This window comes from Anomalospiza imberbis, chromosome 10 (genome assembly GCF_031753505.1).
Source record: "Anomalospiza imberbis isolate Cuckoo-Finch-1a 21T00152 chromosome 10, ASM3175350v1, whole genome shotgun sequence".
Classification (NCBI taxonomy): domain Eukaryota; kingdom Metazoa; phylum Chordata; class Aves; order Passeriformes; family Viduidae; genus Anomalospiza; species Anomalospiza imberbis.
In genome coordinates this window covers 18,823,633-18,841,587 of record NC_089690.1, presented here as the reverse complement: position 1 = coordinate 18,841,587, position 17,955 = coordinate 18,823,633, and the positions used below count along the sequence as shown (strand labels likewise).

General features: G+C 39.6%; 1 protein-coding gene across 5 annotated transcripts in view; it reads left to right on the top strand.

Moving 5' to 3' along the window:
• Positions 1–16,908, top strand: part of PXYLP1 (2-phosphoxylose phosphatase 1) — an 84,058-nt gene extending 67,150 nt beyond the window's left edge. For all 5 annotated transcript variants that reach the window (XM_068200995.1, XM_068200997.1, XM_068200992.1 and 2 more), the window contains 4 exons: positions 4,162–4,323; positions 5,192–5,318; positions 13,128–13,267; positions 14,580–16,908. In XM_068200995.1, the coding sequence (XP_068057096.1) occupies positions 4,162–4,323; positions 5,192–5,318; positions 13,128–13,267; positions 14,580–15,511 (1,361 nt within the window). In that variant the 3' untranslated portion in view covers positions 15,512–16,908. The remainder of the gene's footprint in view (positions 1–4,161; positions 4,324–5,191; positions 5,319–13,127; positions 13,268–14,579) is intronic.
• The last annotated feature ends 1,047 nt before the right edge of the window (positions 16,909–17,955 follow it).

Below are 17,955 nucleotides of genomic sequence, written 5' to 3'. Positions count from 1 at the left end.
CCATGTATTTAGTTGTACTTCATGTTTCAAACAATTTTACCCTGCTGGGACCCTGGGAAGAGTTGCATTGAGCTCTTTCCTGTTATGATTTTTGTAACTTATTACTTTTTTTCCTCACTATAACTTTTTCAAAATTATTGTTTCAAAGTAGTTTTTATGTAGCTTCTTTAGTTACAAAAATAAGTTTATGAATATTGGGAAATAAAATGTGTTCTCTTTCCCTTTCTGTTGTCAAGCTACCTCTCTAACAAAATGTCCATATTCTTTATGGTTTCAGTGTTGGCAAAGCTTACGGTTAGATAGTGAAATATGTTTCAGATCTGTTTTATTAGCTGCTCTGGCTGTGCTAAATGCACATCAAAATCATCTGTTACATTTCTGGTTTACATTGTTTTATTCCTGTCCTAATGAAACATGAGCTTTGAAAGGCACAGCAGTGGAAAAATCCCGCTCAAAACCTCTCTTAATCATAGATTTAAGTATGACTGTGTGCATACTGGCAGACTTCTGTTTTGGGCAAGTGCATGTTACTGTGAACTAATAGAGAAATTCACATAAAATACTGCTAAGCTGTAAAAAGCAATGTGAAAACTGTGTAGCAGTATTCTGACCTGGTAATGATTTACAGCTGGAAGAGCAGAGCTGAGTATGGAAAAAAAGTACAAATTTCAGCTTCATGCAAGGGGCTTTTTAAAATTAATTTTTATTTATTTTTCCCTTTCCTCTCTGAGCTGTAGCAGTTCAATACTGTTTGTAGTTTTGCCCCTTACAAATGGACCAGAAATCCCACGTGGGAGACAGAGGTGGCATTGACACTGCAGGGGAGGACTTTCAGCAGGGAAATACTTGGATACAGAGAGACAGTCAGCTCTTCTTCAAAGAGCTTTAGAGAACTGCTCAGTGTGGTACAGGGAGTACAAAAATGAAGGACCAAATTGAGCCTTGTGTGCAAAGGGAGCTGGAGAGGATGAGTGTGTGAAGCAGGACTGGAGAGCTGGGAAGTGGGTAATTGAGCACAGCAAGGGAGCATGAAGGCCAAGTACTTGAAATGAGAAGGGAGGGAGAAAGGAGAGAACATCATAAATACACGAGGCATTAATAATGTCCAGGGAATGGTAGGAGGAAATAATTGAGAAGCAACTAAGAGCATGAAAAATACCTCTGTTGTTTCAACAGCCAGAAATACAAAGGGAGGAGGATGTGTTACTTGGGATCCTCATTCCAAAGCTCTGAAACTTCAGGAATGTTCCAGCTTCTGAGGAGCTTTAACAAGGGCTGAGGAGGACCAGTGTGGCTGGGTGGGATCTTCAGGGTGACTGTGCTGAGCTATGGGAAGACAGCTCCAGCTGGGATTCATCTCTCCTTAGTCTTGTGTTGTCATTCTTCCCTGTTGTCCCCCTCATTCCTCCTATCCCCATTCCCCCAGCTCTGAAATACTTGTTATTTTCATGTGTATGCACCTGGTGGAGATTTTTAGGAGACTGCAGAGACTGGTGCCCAGCTCATGTAATTCCTTTTGCTATTGAGCTACATTAAATAGATGACTCATGTGTTTGAGTAGGTAATTTGATTGATTGCCATTATTTTCATCCAATATGTGTTATTTCCAGTGTGTTAAAAGCAAATACTGCTTATCATGTGTCTTTTCTTCTCCCTTGTATAAGCCAAGCATATTCACTGTACAATAAGGACAAGTTTTACCAGCTATGACATGAACTATTGATATTTCTAATCTCCATTTCTAGTCCACAAAATAGTCTTAACTTGTACCCATAGCTGCTGTACTGACTTAAGTGTCTCCTTTAAAAGTGTTCTTTCAGTTGCTTTTTAAATTGCAAACATGTATTCTGGCAGTCCTACAGGTGTTTTTTTTAATATTTGATTTTATTCTTTGTGTTCAATGTTATTCTTAGTATTCAATTATATTCTTAATATTCAGTTTTATTTTTAATATTTTAAAGAGAGCAGATACTTCTCTGTAAGATTTAGTGCTTTTCCTTATTCTTAAATTTGTGTGGCAGTGTTATGGTATTTATTCAACTGGCTTGAATAAATGAAATGAGACTTGCTTTCTGCAAACAAGGCATTTGGCCTCAGGAGTCATAGGTACTTGATTTTAAAAGCAACTGTATGCATCTGTTAGCTTCTGCCCTTAATAGTCTCAGTACAAAAAGGGATCTGTTCATGGCTTTTGTGGTTAAAACTGCCTTAGATGAAAAAAGTTAGGACCTTTATTTTGATTTTAAATCTCCCAACCAAAATTTAGGATCAGAGTTAACTTGGAGTTTTTTGCTATTGGGGTATGGTTTCCCCTGTCTGCTGAAACTCCCCAGTGTCTAAGCTGACTTGAGCTATAAGACCTCTTGAGTACTTCAGCCAGCTCTGTGTCTGTGACATTAGGGAGCAGTAGCTGTGTTGTTTATGGGTTGCTCTAGAGAGAACAGTTGCAGAAAGCTGGGAGTTGTTGCTGTAACCTTTTCTGGCTTGGAAAGTTGGCCAATAGAATGTACTTGTAATTTGCCGTTTGTGCTGTGGACAGCTGCTGTCTGTGGTGCTGTTTGTTTGCAGAGTCCAGTCACTGTTGTTTGACGTTCTTGGGTTTGAGATTTATACCCCAAGTACAAATGTACTGCAAAGCCCAGAGGTACCAACCTTTGGTCGATACAGCCAAGGCTCTGTGTTACTGCCAGTGTCTCAGGCAGGGGTTTGCAATGTCACAACCATGTGAGTCTAAGCAAGCAGTTAAAAATTGAATCTGGCAGATAAAGGCTGAGATGGCAGCTGAGCTCCACAATTGAAGTGTCCAAAGTCAAATTACAGTTTAATATTCTTACCAAACACAGCTGAAAGCAAAATCTGAAACAGCTTAGTGAAAAGTTTCAAGTCACTGCACTTGGCAGGTATTGGCCTTGTCAACAGCACTAGCAAGGCTGTGGAAAATGCTTGGGTTCTGGTTTTGGCAGACAAAGAGTAACCACATAAAAATATTTGAAGTGCAATGCATTGTAGTGTAAGAAGGAAGAGCCTGTGTTTATTACTGGCCATGCATTTTTAAAATCTGTGTGTTTTGCTTTGGTTTGCTGTCTTCACTGGTTTTCCTGGTCTGTACAACTGTTTATTGTGGAACACATTCACCTCTGAAACTGGAACTGGGAGTCAAGGTAGAACTGAGGAACTGACACAGAAGAATTAGTAAAATTTTGCATTGAAATTTGTTGTCTCATCTTTTCTTTCTTTTGTAGTTTTTTCCCTCTTAACATTGAAGACTAAGGGGCTAAAAATATGAACACTTTTCCTCCTCTTTTTCACTTCTAAAGCTTCTGATTAAAATTCCAGAAAACAGAAAAGAATGGAGGCATTTGTTCTTACAAGTGTAATTTAGTAAGATTCATAAATTAGCTGATGCTCTCACATTAAGGCAGGGTCATTACAACTTTGGCCTTACATTTAGATATGCTTCAACTTTCATCTCCATGTCAGAAGACTTAGTGGTGGTGTTTCTATTAGTTTCTTCTCTGTGTGAGTTTACTGCATTTCTTAGTGCTTCATATTTCTTGGGTAGTCTCAGTTTCATTCAAAGAAATATATTTTGTGCCTTGTTTTGTTTTTTTTTTTTTTTTTTTTTTTTTTTTTGTTTAGATAAGCCAGACTGTTTAAGGGGTAGCAATGTAAGGGCAGGGATTAGTGAGGAAAATGATGAATAATCCAGTCCTTCAATCTTGACTACTTTGTTTTCCCAGTGGTTTGTTCCAACCTCATCATAACTGTGCTGTGTCTTTTGCTGATGTCCTTCAATGTCAGTTTTTAAGTTAAAATTATAAGGGACAGCCAGACCTATTGTGGTACTTTTTCTGTGATTCATGCCGAGAGACTGATAGAAAAAGCAGCTTCAAGAAGAGTGTAAAACCCAGAGTTGTTGTACATCTGGGCCTGTTCCTGAAGTCTTAGCCAAGCATCGACTTAGCCAAAGAGCTCTTCTGGGCTATGTAAATCAGGAACAAAAAATCACAGTGAAGTTGTTGCATACTGTTGAGAGACATCCTTTCATGAAACCATAGTCTTTGTGCGTAATTGCTTAGAAATAATGATAAAAAAGTCATAATCCTCTATGTCCCTAAAGTCTCTCCAAAAGGTGCATGGTGTATGTTTTGTGTCTTTCAGTGCATTTAATCCCAGTAAACCCTGTCAGGGAGGATGGGTTGAATCCTAAGAGCCGGAAGAGAATAATGCCCGATTTGCTGACGGAGCCTCCTGCCATCGACCCCGTCTATGAAGCTCACGTGTACTGCAATATTCCCACCATCGCTGAGCGCAGCATGGAAGGTAAGCTTTGGCAGGGCAGACCCCAGGGTAGCTGCTTGTTTCTTTGTGCTGTTATTGGAAATGATAACTCTGTGCATTGTCAGTTCATTGCTGCTTGGAGAAGGTGGAACAGATGCCAGCTGGTGACTGAATTACGTTAAATCATTCAAAACATGCTGCTGCTCTTCCCTTCTCTTTGTATCCTCTTTGTTGTCTTGATTTTTGGAAATTGTTCTGTGTCCACCCAATAGTCAGCTATAGGTCTAAAACTGAAAGAGTTGGGAGGGGTATAGATATTTAATATTTGAATTGTAATTCTTGCTACATGTCAGCTGCATTTCAGACAGTTGACTTGGAATTCAGGAAGAAAAACCCCACAGAAGTAATTAATTTTGGAATTACAAGCCATTAGACATGGTCAGCTAGAAGGCATATTTGCATTCTTTACTCCACAGCAGCTGCTGCAAGTTTGAATGAAGTCTTTCATTAGCATATCCCACTAATGATTATCAAATAAATCACAAACTAGTATATCAGAAAGATTTAGATTAGACATGCTGCAAAATCCATCATTGTGATGGGGATCTGAAGAGAGGCACTGTGAAAGTGGAATAACCTTATTGTGTTGATAGAGTTCAGTGCTTGAGTAGTGTTTTGTGTGGTTGGTGGACTTCAGATGTACTGTGGAGATATGCTAAGAACTTCAGTCTTGTATAACTTGTCTTGTAATCTGAAGTGAAATCTTTCTTGGGTTGGTAAATTGTAATTTCCTAGGGGTGTTTTCTTTCATTGCAATACCAAAGCTACCAAGCTAATGATGTCTACTTTTTTTTTTATTAAAGAAAGTGGATACAGGTAATTTTTTTTTCTTGTTTTCCCTTCACTTTAGGGCATGCCCCTCATTATTTTAAGCTGGTGTCAGTTCAAGTGCTGATTCGACACGGCGATAGGTACCCTCTGTATGCCATTCCCAAGACAAAGAGACCTGACATCGACTGCATGTTGGTGCCCAGCAGGTAAAATCCTTGAAGTTTGTCTCTACTAAGCTCTTTTTTTGCTTGAGAATAGTTTTTTTTTCCTCTTCAGGAAACGATTTGTGCAGCCTGAATACCATTGTGTATTGCCATGGTTTAAAAAGCCAAACCCTGGATCAGTGGTGCTCAGTATTTTCTTTGAAACAAGAGCTATTACATGTTACCAGTTCAGACCAGAGTAAGTTCTTCATATTTCTTTAAAAAGCAAAAGCTATTTAGTTGGATATTTAAGTTGCTATTCCTCTTAGATAAGTTTCTACATTTTGAAAATGTAAGTGCATTGTTTGCGATGATCTCATCTATTTCAGCTCAGCATGCTTCCCTTCATCTGAATACAAAAAGCTCTCAGGCAGTTCAGCACTACCATAAGAAAATTGATGTTTGTATTTTATATTATTTTTTCTTTTACTTTTCAGAAATACAGGCTATCAGAATTTTCCCGTAATGATTTGTGTCAAAATTCAGGAAAAAAATAGGAGTTGTGCATTTAACTATTAAAATACAAGTTAACAGAAAGTGCTACTGTTTGCTACTTGACAACTACCCCTTTCCTGTAGTTACCTCTCTCTGTTTTGATCTGTCACAAGTCAGTCATTTGTGTCTAACTGCCACTGAAACATCATTTTCCTTTCTGTTTCAGTGTAGTGCTTTTGTCTAACATCGTGTCTTTGTAGGTTGCTGAAAACTTTTCACACCTGAATCACTTTGAGTTGCAGATATAATCTGAATTGCTTCTTTGTGGTGGAACCTTCCTTTTTTGTTTAGATTCTACTCACTGATACAGATGAATTATAGAGTAGAGCAGTAGAAAAACCCAGTGATGATGTAATTTCCCAACCTCTGCCATGGCTTGTTTGATTAGATGTAAGTACTTTTAAGTAGGATGATGATAATGATTTTTCAACAGAGGACTTACCAGTGAACGTACTGAATACTTAAAAGAATAATAAGATATGTTAGCAAAATCTCTGGCAAATCTACCCCTTCATGGTGCTGTCCCCTCAGCAGTGTCAGCTGTGGAGATTTCAGTGGCTGAGGGCTGTCTGTGTTCCTGCATACATTACTCAGGAAAAGAGGAACAGTAGGTGCACAAAGCAGTGTAGATGGACCATAAATATCTTTTTCCAGAATGGCATGGAATCTCCTCTGTCTTTAATTCCACACCAGAAAAGCAAGAACATTATTTCTTGACTCACAAATGGCTTTACTCTGTTGTGCTGGAGGTGTTAATGCCACACTGAAAGTACATTTCACCTTAGTGCTTGGGAGGATCATCATCTTCTTCATGGAAGAAATTTTTAGGCAAGTGCAAGACAAAGAGATGATCCAGGACAGCCAGCACAGCTTTACTCAGAGCAAATATGCCTGGCCAGTCTGGTGGCCTTGTGGGATGGGGTGACTGAGACAGTGGTCAAGGGAAGACTGACCAGTGTCATCTACCTGGAGTTCTGTAAGGCTTTCAGGGTGGTCTCTCATGGCATCCTTAACTCCCAGCTGGAGAGATGTGGATTGGAAGGGTGGACTGCTCAGTGGGTGAGGAATTGGCTGAATGGCTGCAGAGGTGATCAGTAGCTCTGTGTCCATGGAGGCCCATGGTGAGTGGTGTCCCTCAGGGCTCTGGGACCAGTGCTCTTCAATCCCTTCATTCCTGACATGGACAGTGGAATTGAATGCACGCTCAGCAAGTTTGCACTGACAGGAAATTTGTGTCCAGCTTGAGAAATGGATCCATGAGAAACTCAAGAGGGTCAAGAAGTTCAAGAGGTTCACCTGGCTCAGGACAATCCCAGACATGGGTACAGACTGGGAGGAATCACTGAGAATAGCCCTGCAGAGGACTTGGGGGTTCTGGTGGTTGAAAAACTGGGCACGAGCCAGCAGTGTGCCCTGCCCAGGAGGCCAGACATTAGCTGCTCCTTTTCTGTGTTCACACTTCAGCTTCCAGCAAAACACCTGTTTTGTCAAGAGGTGTCATCCAGGGGTCTGGTCCAACCTCCTTCAGGAGAAGCTGGATTTCCTTGAGAGCTACCTAACCCCAGAAGCACTCTGTGCCCACTGCAAACTGAGTGGCTTCCTGAAATTAAATGTGCATTCCTGAGACTGCAGAAAGGAGACCAAACTTCAGTTATCTCTGCCACAGAGTGGAGTGGGAGTTCTTTTAATAAAAAATGAATTTTTCTAAGAAGATGGAAAATGAATTGTTTGCTAATAGCTATGATAACATTTTTAATGACCTGCCTGTAAGGGGTGAGATTATTTTCAGCATGAAATGCTAAGTAGAGAAATATGATCCAGATTTCTATTGGAGTTCCTAAAGGCTCTGATCTTTCTTAATATCTGTCATGTTAGAATGTATGTGAGAAAGCTTTATTGAAAAGATGCTAACTGCAAGTGACAGTGTTAGATGAGTAGCTGTGTTTCTCAATATTAGTGTGCCACATGGGACCTCAGTTTTGTATTTGTCAGAAAAGCTTTTATAGCTGTTTCCAATTCAGTTTCAAGCAAGGAGTACAACATGAAGGCCCTGAAGTCAGAAAAATTACCCATAAAAGGCAAGGAAGTAGTGTGGCTTTGACACAGAATGACCAAGTGGAGCAGTTGAGAGGGCACAGTCAGGCTCTGGGGAGGCCAGAGGAGCATTAGAGCATCACTGTGTAAATGACACATCCATTACCACTCACAGCCACTGAAAGACCTTGTCTCCTCAAGTACAAAATTTATGTAAAAGAGCATCTCCTCTCCTAATTTAGGACAGCAGAAAGATTAAAGGAGTTGGCTCTGCCCCATTCTGCCCAGATGTGTTAAAGCTGACCTTACTGAATAAAGCTAGAATTCAGCCATTGTTTTGAGTGGAACATTCATTCCTTCAGCATCAGGAAGTTATTTGCTGTGTTTGGCTGTCAGGCTTATATTCATGTAAATTTGGAGCTTGATTGTAAATGTATTTATATGGGGAGTGTGACAGGGTCTGTAATCACTGCCTTTGAACTGCGGGTTTCTTGCTGCTGTACAGTTGAGCTGAGATGTCTGATGGAAAGTCTGGCTTGTTTAAGCTTTCTGGACTTACAACATCAGATAAGCAAGCTGCTCATATGCAGGCTGCTCTTTATTTGACTTGGCATTCAGCTGATGGAATTCATTAATTAAGCAGATTATGCCACAGCCCCGTGGACTTCTAATGGATATGCAAAGTAGCCTTGAGGTCACGCTTGGGTTTCGTGAATTATGGATTGTGACATATAAGTGTGGAATGAATATAAGCAAATGGATTAAATACTTTGGAGATTTCTTCCATCTAAAACTTCAATTAATATTATTGTTATCATTTTTATTGTTCCAGATGCAAAATTCCAAAGGGAACCAAATAACACATACTTATTTTCTCAAGAAAATTACTTGAATGATGTTATGAAAATCTGTTCATTGTAGTATTTGCTTATGGGGGAAAGAAATTCATCCCACACATTTTTTTCCTTATGTAGCTCACATTTATAGTGTCAAAAGTAAAAAAACATGCAGTGTTTCTTCGCTGAGTTTGTATATGAGAGAGAAGAAATGCTTTTTGGAAGATGCTAAAATGATTTCAGAAGACTGCTATAATTTATAGTTTGTAGTTAGCTGGGTTAATTAGCATATACTTGAAGACATTTTGAGAGGTGTTGATGGTAATCATAAGAAGCTTAGTAACAAATACTGAAATTTTAGGTTCAATATGCACATGTTTTGAAACTGCCACAAAAATGAGCTAGGAGGTGGGAGATGAGCCAAGTATCATACTGGGAGCTGAAGGGGGTGTGGATCTGACTTGGCGCGAGGTCAAAGTAGGATCCAGACCAGAGTCAGGTGAAGAAAGGTCCCCTGAGGCCTCTGCTGACTTTAAAGAGTCAGACAGTGGTGGAGGAGATGGAATTACAGAGCCATGGAACGGTTTGGGCTGGAAGGGACTTCACAGATCCTCTCATTCCAAGCCCCTGCCAGGGGAGCAGTGTGGAGTTTGTTATAAAAATGTACGAGCTGTGAGACCTTTATGAATAAATGATCCCCAACTGTACTACTACTGCCTTAGGATCTCTTCTGTAGACTACACTGATCCATTGTTGGGTTTAGTGGCTTTTCCCATTCATTTGTTTTCTAAAAAGCACACAGTGTATTAGTCCTTTGATCTCACACTTTTATTTTGCCTACTTGAACTTCACAGAAAATACATGTTATTTTTGCTTGAAGTTCTAAAATGATTTTTTGCATTTTGAGTAAAGAGAAAGGGACTTGCTCTTGGGATAGTTTGCAGGCAGAATCTTGTATTGTGTGATTATAGAAAAGTCATGTTTGTGTGTCTGAAGCCTGGTGGGCTCATGTTTACTCACTGAGTGATGCACTGAGGGCTCTGCAACTCCTTGTGAGAAGCCTGGTCCTCTCAGCTTTTGCCATGCATTTTTGTATTAACTCCTCAAGGAAAAAGGAAATTTTATTGAAGGATGCCAGCTCTGTTCATGACAGAAATATGTAGTATAGTTCAAATAGTTGTGCAATATTTCTTTCCATGTACACTGGTTACAGTGTAGCAATAAAAGGGGATATTAAAACATTTTAAGACCTTTGCAAATATGGTATATAAATGTTGGTCCATTTTAATGCTAGTTTGTGAAAACCAGAGTATTCAACCTGGGATCTGTTATCCCACTGCTTAGGTTGTAAATAACGAAAAGATCAGCTGAATTACTTATTTGAGGGAAAAGAAGCATCCTCAGTTTTGTTACAAATAAAACTTATTCTATTGCACACAAATAAAATCATTAAAAGGCAAATTAGCAGTTTTAAAATAAGGGAACCAAATGTTAAAATTGGGAAGTGTGGCTGTTGTTAGTGGATTTAAATGAAAAGCTGTCCTGTTTTCCAACAAAATTTGAAATATTTTTTATACTCCGACCTTTTGCACATGTGGTAGCTTGCCATTGTAAGGCCGGGAAAATTACAGAAGGATATCTCTTTAGTTCATTTTTATTTTCTGATTACACTTATGGAAATAAAATTTTAAGGATAATGCAGTCTTTACAACTGTACAACTGAGCAATTTCCTTTCCTTCCTGCTCCAGCAGCCCCAGCAGCCTCAGCCGTGTTGCCTGGATACTCCATCTCCTGCAGCATCTGTAAATTGGCCAATTCAACAGGAGGATTCATATTCTAACTAAAAGCCAAGTCTTGGGGTGGGAGGGGGAATGCTTTGTCAGCTGGGAGTCTGAGTGCTGCTGCAAATCTTGCTGCTGAGAAAAATAGGTGTTTGTTTGCCCAGTCGTACAGGGATATCTATTTAACAAGAAGTAAGCTTTGAATTTCTATTCAGAAAGATGTCCAGCAGTCTATTCCATAATGCACTTCCGCAGGCATGTCCTTATCTTGTGCTCACTTTAAATACAGTGCAATCCAAAGTTAAGTGAATTGCACCTCCATGTCTAATATTATTAATACACTGTATTAATACACTGGAATATAAAAAAATCAATTATCATCCCTTTTGTAATTTTATCTTAAAAGTTAATTTATTTTGCTTACCATTTTTTCTGAAAAATCCTTTTGCAAAATACAGATAAATACTTTTCTTTCTTCTTCCCTTTCTTTCTTCCTACAAGTGATTGCTGGCAGTTTTATCAGCACAGATTTGATTCCATTAGAATTCTTTCAGGCTTTTGTAAGCAAAGCAGCAAAAGAAGCAGAATGGATAATGCAGTTATTTTAGTTTTCTTTCACATGTATTTGCAGAACTTATTAATTAAATGAACAGAGTTTAAGGAAAAATTTGATTGTCAGTTTATTCATGTATAGAGTTTTATAACGTTCAAAATTTAGAAAATTGGTGGTTCAACCTGCTACCTCTGTAATAAGCTTAAAAAGCCATTTCCTAATGGGTGTAATTTAATTTTCTCAACTTAATTCTTCCATTTTTAGATTTCATTGCTGGGCTGTGAAAATACTGCAATGTATAAAATGTTCTGTTGGAAATTTTCATCTGGAGCTGTAATAAGCTTCTAATGTATGATTGTACCACAGGAAGCCTCCACTGCTTGAGAAACATAAACCAGGCTTTGTTCCTTTCTCTGCTTTGCAAATACTAATCTTCAGTTGCCCTGTTAAAATTGCAATATACAGAAGAAGCTGTGGCTTTAGAGTATCATTAATTGGCTGGTTTTCCTTTAATCTGAAGTAAAATGAAAAAATTAGTCTGATTTTTAATCTCATTCTGCTTTTTGTATCATTTTGCATTTTTTTCTTACTGGCAGTTGTGGCATAATTGTAACATTTTCCTGCCAGGATTACTTTTTTCCTGAAGAGAAATTAGGTACTGGAAAATTTAAGTTTTATAAAATGATATGAGCTACCTTTCTTACTGATTCTTACGAGCTCTCCTTTATATGCAGGCTGTGAGCAGAGCTCTCAAGAGGTCCTCTCATGTGTGAGAGCTTCTAAGTGAGCATGGATGTCTTTGTCCTAGCAAACTTCCATTCCAGACTCTCATTCCTGCTTTAGTGGTGTTATTGCTCCCTCTGGTGTGTCCTGCAAGTCAGGTTTCTTTTTAAGACCAGAGATTTTTCTCTCAAAAATAGTTTATCCTTCTAACAAATGTAAATATGAGCAGGAAACACACAAATCCCAGAGTTCTGTAAGAGATCCCTGACAAAATTTGTTTTATATGTACATTTTTTAAGCAACACGAAAATAACTGTATTCAAGCTGAACATCCTATTCAGACAGAGTTGGGTAGCCAAGCAGTTTCTGATATAATTCTGCACAAAATTAGAGAGGTGACTGTGTAACCTTTGATAACTGCTGACATTTAACAAGGAAGTCCCCACTTGTGTAATGCATTTCTGCTGTAGGAACGTGAGCACAGATTTTTTTAAAGGTTCAGATTACCTTTGGGTTACATTGTGGGATTTTTTGTGCCTGTAGCTTTCTGTGCAGCAGTACCACAGTGAGCTGAATCCGTGGTGTATTTGAAATTTCCAGTGCAATGTGGGAGATTTAAGCATTCTTTCACTGACTTGAACTCTGTTTCAATGAGTTAACTTGGATATTTTAGTGAATATCTCTTCCAGCTGCATTCATTACTTCATGGCAGGGCATCTTACTTGTGTACCTGTCCAGGAGTGTTGGTCTCTTTCTTCCTGGATAAAAGTGCAGTACCCCAAACAATTATTCCAGTTTTAATGGGGCCCCTGGGTATTGCTTTCCAGTCCCACATAACTGAGACTACACATACTATTTGATTTGAGGCTGAAGGAAGTAGAAATAAAAGCTGAGCTTGTGGTCAGCATTGCACATTACAATATCTGAGAATTCCTTCAGGATCATCTGCTTAAAGTACTATATTTGAATCCCTTTAGATAGTAACTGGCTTTGGCTGTGCTGTTAAAGAGCATTGGTACTTCAGAAAAGAGAGAGGCTTGGAGATTTTTTTAAAGAATTTTTTTATATCTTTTTTCATTTTAATTCATAACAGTATTAGTGACTGAATTCAAAGCAACCCCCAGAAATTGCTCTAAAATACTTAATGAAAGTTATCATAATTTTAATGTGACAAGATATGTTTCCTTATAGTTCTTTGGTGTATAGTAAGTAGTTAGATTTCTTTTCCATACTTGCAAAAGTCCTGAGTAAGAGCAGATGTTGTCCCAGTGGGAAATAACCTCACATCATGAAATTTCTGAGGTGACATACTTGGAATACTTGACTCTCTTGAGCTGCTTTCCCATATGCTTTTGGAAGTTTTCACATTTTGTTTTTTTATCTCTCTAGGAAACCTTCTCATCCTCAGCTTGAAGCCTTCATTAAGCATATGTCCAAAGGGTCTGCAGCCCAAATGGATGGTTCTCTGAGTAGCCTGCCTCACTTCCCCAGTCATTCACTGTGTGAAATGGGAGAGCTTACGCAGACAGGTGAGTTCCCCTAGCAGATCTGTCTCATCCTCTGCTCTGTTAAACACAGTCTGCTTGCAAAGGGGTCTTCTCATTCTCTTTATATTGACATAAACACTTTTTTGTGGAAGCTTATCACGTTGGTCATATCCTAAGCTATGCTGGGATATGTAACTCGACCGTGAAAGTGGCAACAGTTGTAGAAACCATGCTTTGTCCTATTGCTTGACAATCCTGTTACACACTGCTCAATCTTGGCATTTCTTTTAACTTCCTTTGTAGCAAGTCAGAGCAATTTTCTTTCATGTTGCTTCACACCTCACAACTCCTCTGTTACCCTTGTGACAAACAGCTCAGTCCCTCCTGAGGAATATCTGGTGCTCTGTTCTGACAGGGCTGGGATTCAAAGGGACCCTGTGTCCCCTACAAGAGATGCTGATGTAGCAGACAAACCTGGTGCTTGTGTTATGGAAATGCTTTGTACACCTGGTGCCTGTCAAATCCTTGTGTGTTCTGGCATGCCTTTGGAAGGAATCCTTGGCTACTGTCAAGCCTTGCAAAGTGATATCAGGAGAAAGCAAGGCAGGACACCACCTAAATTGCACAAACACATGGACTGTGTCACTGAGCTGGCATCTGGGGACACCTGTGGCATGCAGCAAGGTGTATAGAGGTGTTCTAGTGCATAAAGGGTTCATGCCTACTGCTTTGCTGCTGTGCGAGAGATGTGGATTCTGGAGCAGAGGTTTTGGCACATGAGGAAGATACACTCTCCAGCTGGATAAAGGCAGAGCTGTAGCATAAATTATCAAACAATTTAAATGCTCCCTGAAGGAAGATGGCAAAGGAGGCTTGATGGAATTGCTACACCTCACAATTGTTCTGTGAGTGTACGCACTAATTTACATTTTGTGTATTTGTGTCCGGACTGCTGGTGGTTTTATTGGCTGCCATAAATTTTCAGGGGCACAGCATTCTCTGCAGGCCTGAAAACCTGACTGAGCTGCAGTCTTCAAAAACTCCTTACTTTTATAGCCATGTTAGACCCCACCACAGTCTGTGTTTTATTCCAAAGAATTAATATTAAACTACTGAGGTTTTAAACAAATTTTATGGAACCAACGTATTTTCTGTATTTCAGGCTAGTTCCTAGAATCTGAGAGATACTGAAGAATAGCAAATTTCTCATGTTTCAGACAGTTTTCTTAACAGTTATCATAAGTGAAGTTCAGTTTTGTAAGCTTATCAGTAAGGCTACTAGCTGTAATTTTTTTTTTTTTTTGCATAACTGCAAAGATTCTAATCATGTGTTGTAATTTCTGTCAAAATTCAGGGGTTGTACAACACTTGCGAAATGGACAACTGCTCCGAGAAATTTACATCAACAAACACAAACTGCTCCCTAGTGACTGGACAGCCAAGCAGCTCTACTTGGAGACCACAGGGAAAAGCCGAACCCTGCAGAGTGCACTGGCCCTGCTCTACACCTTTTTGCCAGATTTTGACTGGAAGAAAATTAACATGAGGCACCAGTGGAGCACCATTTTCTGCTCAGGAAGCTGTGACTGTCCCATGAGAAACCACTACCTGGAAGAGGAGCAGCGCAGGCAGTACAGCTTACGGGTGAAAAACAGCAATTTGGAGAAAATATACGTGGATATGGCAAAGATTGTGGGCATTCCCACCAGGCAGCTGAGAGCTTCTAACCCAATAGATTCTCTCTTGTGCTATTTCTGTCATAATGTCTCATTTCCATGTACCAAAGCTGGCTGCATTGGTATGGAACACTTCAAAGTAATCAAGAGACACCAGTTGGAGGATGAGAGAGAAAGACAGGAAAAGAAACTTTACTTCTTGTATGCACTATTGGCTACTCATCCTCTTCTCAACCAGACTGTCAACAGGCTGCAGCGTATTGCAGAAGGCAAGAAGGAGGAAGTGTTTGTCCTCTACTCTGCACATGATGTCACCTTGTCACCTGTTCTTAGTGCCTTGGGCATTACAGAGGCCAGATTTCCCAGATTTGCTGCCAGATTAGTTTTTGAGCTGTGGCAGGATGGGAAGAGGCCCAAAGAACACTTTATCCGCATCCTGTACAACGGTGCTGATGTCACATTCCAGACCTCGTTTTGCAAGGATCATTATAAACGTTCCAGCAAGCCAATGTGCCCACTAGAAAAACTTGTCAACTTTGTCAAGAGGGATATGTTCTTAATTTTTAACAGTACAAGCTACTATGATGCATGTCATAGGAGAGCACTGTAGAGAAGGGAGGAGGAAAGGAGGCAGTGTTAACTTATGTCAGTGATCTGTTTTCTGGCAGAGGCACAGTTCAGTTTCCTTACTTCTCGTATTTTCATGTGTAAGTACAGAAGGGTAATGCTTGAAACATTCTTCAAATAGTTTTATTTTCATTCAGGCTGCAGATGGCCTTCAGTAGAAGAACAAATGCCAAGGGTTATGTGTATGTGTACGCTCACAAACGCTGTTAACTGTTGTGATAAACCATGTGGTGAATGTAACCTGGCCCTTGCTTGATAGAGTGAGAGAGCATAGACTTTGTGTTTCTCTGTTCCAGAGCAATAATTGGATAGCCTAAGTTTAAAGCCAAAACTCCATTTTTTCCTATCACCATCTCACAGTCACTTTAAGCACTTCGTGTCAGGGTCATTAGGAATTCCAGGTGTCTGCATTGAGGCATTTTAAAAGAATTTTAGAATTTCTTTACTCAGAGGAAGCCTTCTAATATTATGGTCCTTAAAGCAAAGTGCATGTGTGTGTGTGAATACTTCCCTGAGCATGTACAAATGAGCGTGTGCCTTCTGCACCTCACAGACCTAGAAACCCTTGGCTATTGTTGCCAGTGCCAGAGAAGGGTGTACTGGAAAAGGGATACTAAACTCTACTCTCTGATCGCACTTTCAGCACTTTGAATAGTTCAAACACAGTCTAGAAACATGTAAAGGCCTTGTGACGTTAAAATAGATAGCAAACACTAACGGTACCACTAAACCTGAGTGGGAAATTAGGCTTAGAAATCAGTTTTATGGTGAAATGTTGGGCTCTTTCCCATTGTGAACACGTTCAAGCTGTTGTGCTATGGTACACATCAGTATTTTAGGAATTTGCTGTGGTGACTGCTTGAGACAGCTTGACTAAATACTGAGAAAACATTGTAGTTGAGTTAGTATTTTTATGGACTAGGAAGCTCTTATTTTGTAAGACCAGATTTGTATATATTGTACTGTGTATATTTATAACACAGTAGGTTTTTCTTACTTGTTTAGTTTGTAAAGACTTGTGGAGGTCACTTTTTAGACATTTTTTTCCCTTGATCAGGATGTTTAGACTGAAGAATGAACTGTCTGTTATGGGTAATTTGAACAATGAGTAGATATGAAAACTTCAGACTGCTTTCATCTCTGTAGGAGTAGTAAATTGAGAACGAATTTTTAATAGAATTCCTAGAAATTTTATAATGATGGAGGTTTTTTAATCTCTAGAAATAAACTAGTCTGTGAGTTGTGATTCAATGGTGCTAGTTTGTCAAAGAAAACATAACTCAGCATAAGTTCTCTGACTCTTGGCGTTCCACTCTCTCTGTTTTCAATGCTGCATTTGAAATTGTTTCTTTGAATAAAATTCTGGGGTCTCTTTGTGTTTTTGTGTGTTATGTTCATTGTGACTTCCTTAGCTGTTTGCAGGAACAAGGTGGATATTGTTAAGCTGCTTGTTGCATTTCTAATTTCTGCACTTCATCTGTCCTGGGCCCCAGTCTGGGCAGGAGCAAATAAACATTTCATGAATACTGAACTAGAGATCCTGATAGAATATTTGGGGCTTTTGTACCACACTGGAGTGGTAACCTTTCTGTCTAAGAGACTGGATCTGCTTGTGTGCTGGAGAGCAAACAGAGAGTCTGAAAGTTGGGCTGACTGTAGAATTTACATGAAGGGGACCTTTTGCCCAATATAAGTCACAAAGGCCCATAACTTTTCCTTTATGTTGAGTTGGGATCTCCTGTGATTGTGCCCCCACTACCTCTTTTCCTGTCACTGGGCAACACTGTGAAGATGTCTCTTACAGTTCCCTTCAGGTATTGATGAGACTTCTCTGGGCCAAGCAGACCCAGCTCTAGCCTCATGTCAGGTGCTCCAGCCCCTTGATCATCGTGGCTGTCACTGGGAACTCTCCAGCAGCTCCATCTCTCTTGTCCTGGTGTGACAAACAGCACTGATAGCTCTTTCAGCCAAAAAAGGTGTCCACTGTGTTCAGGGCAGTGACAAGAAACCTGGATTGGGGAATTTAAGGAAATCTGGAACTAAATTTCAGTTACAGCTTCAGGTAGTCAGTACCTGCCCACCTGTATGATTGAGGGTCACTGGGTGGGCAGAACCAAATCTTTAATGCAAAAATAAAATTTTAAAAAGGGCAAAAGCTAATTTTTCTTCTGTGTATGCACAGTTCATTAAGATATTAATCTCTCCTAAGCCATACACAGGATCTGCAGCATTGAAAACCTTGATCCATCTCCAGTGCCACCAGAAAGAGCTAAAGGAAAGAGCTGCAGGGCTGAGACCACTCTCAGAAACCTTAGACCTGGCTGTGGAGATAAAAGTAATAAGCAAACTGCATTACTGAAGTCGATTAAATGTGGCATTTTGAAGTTTGACCTAATTTATTATTCAATTTGCAATTTCAAGTGGATT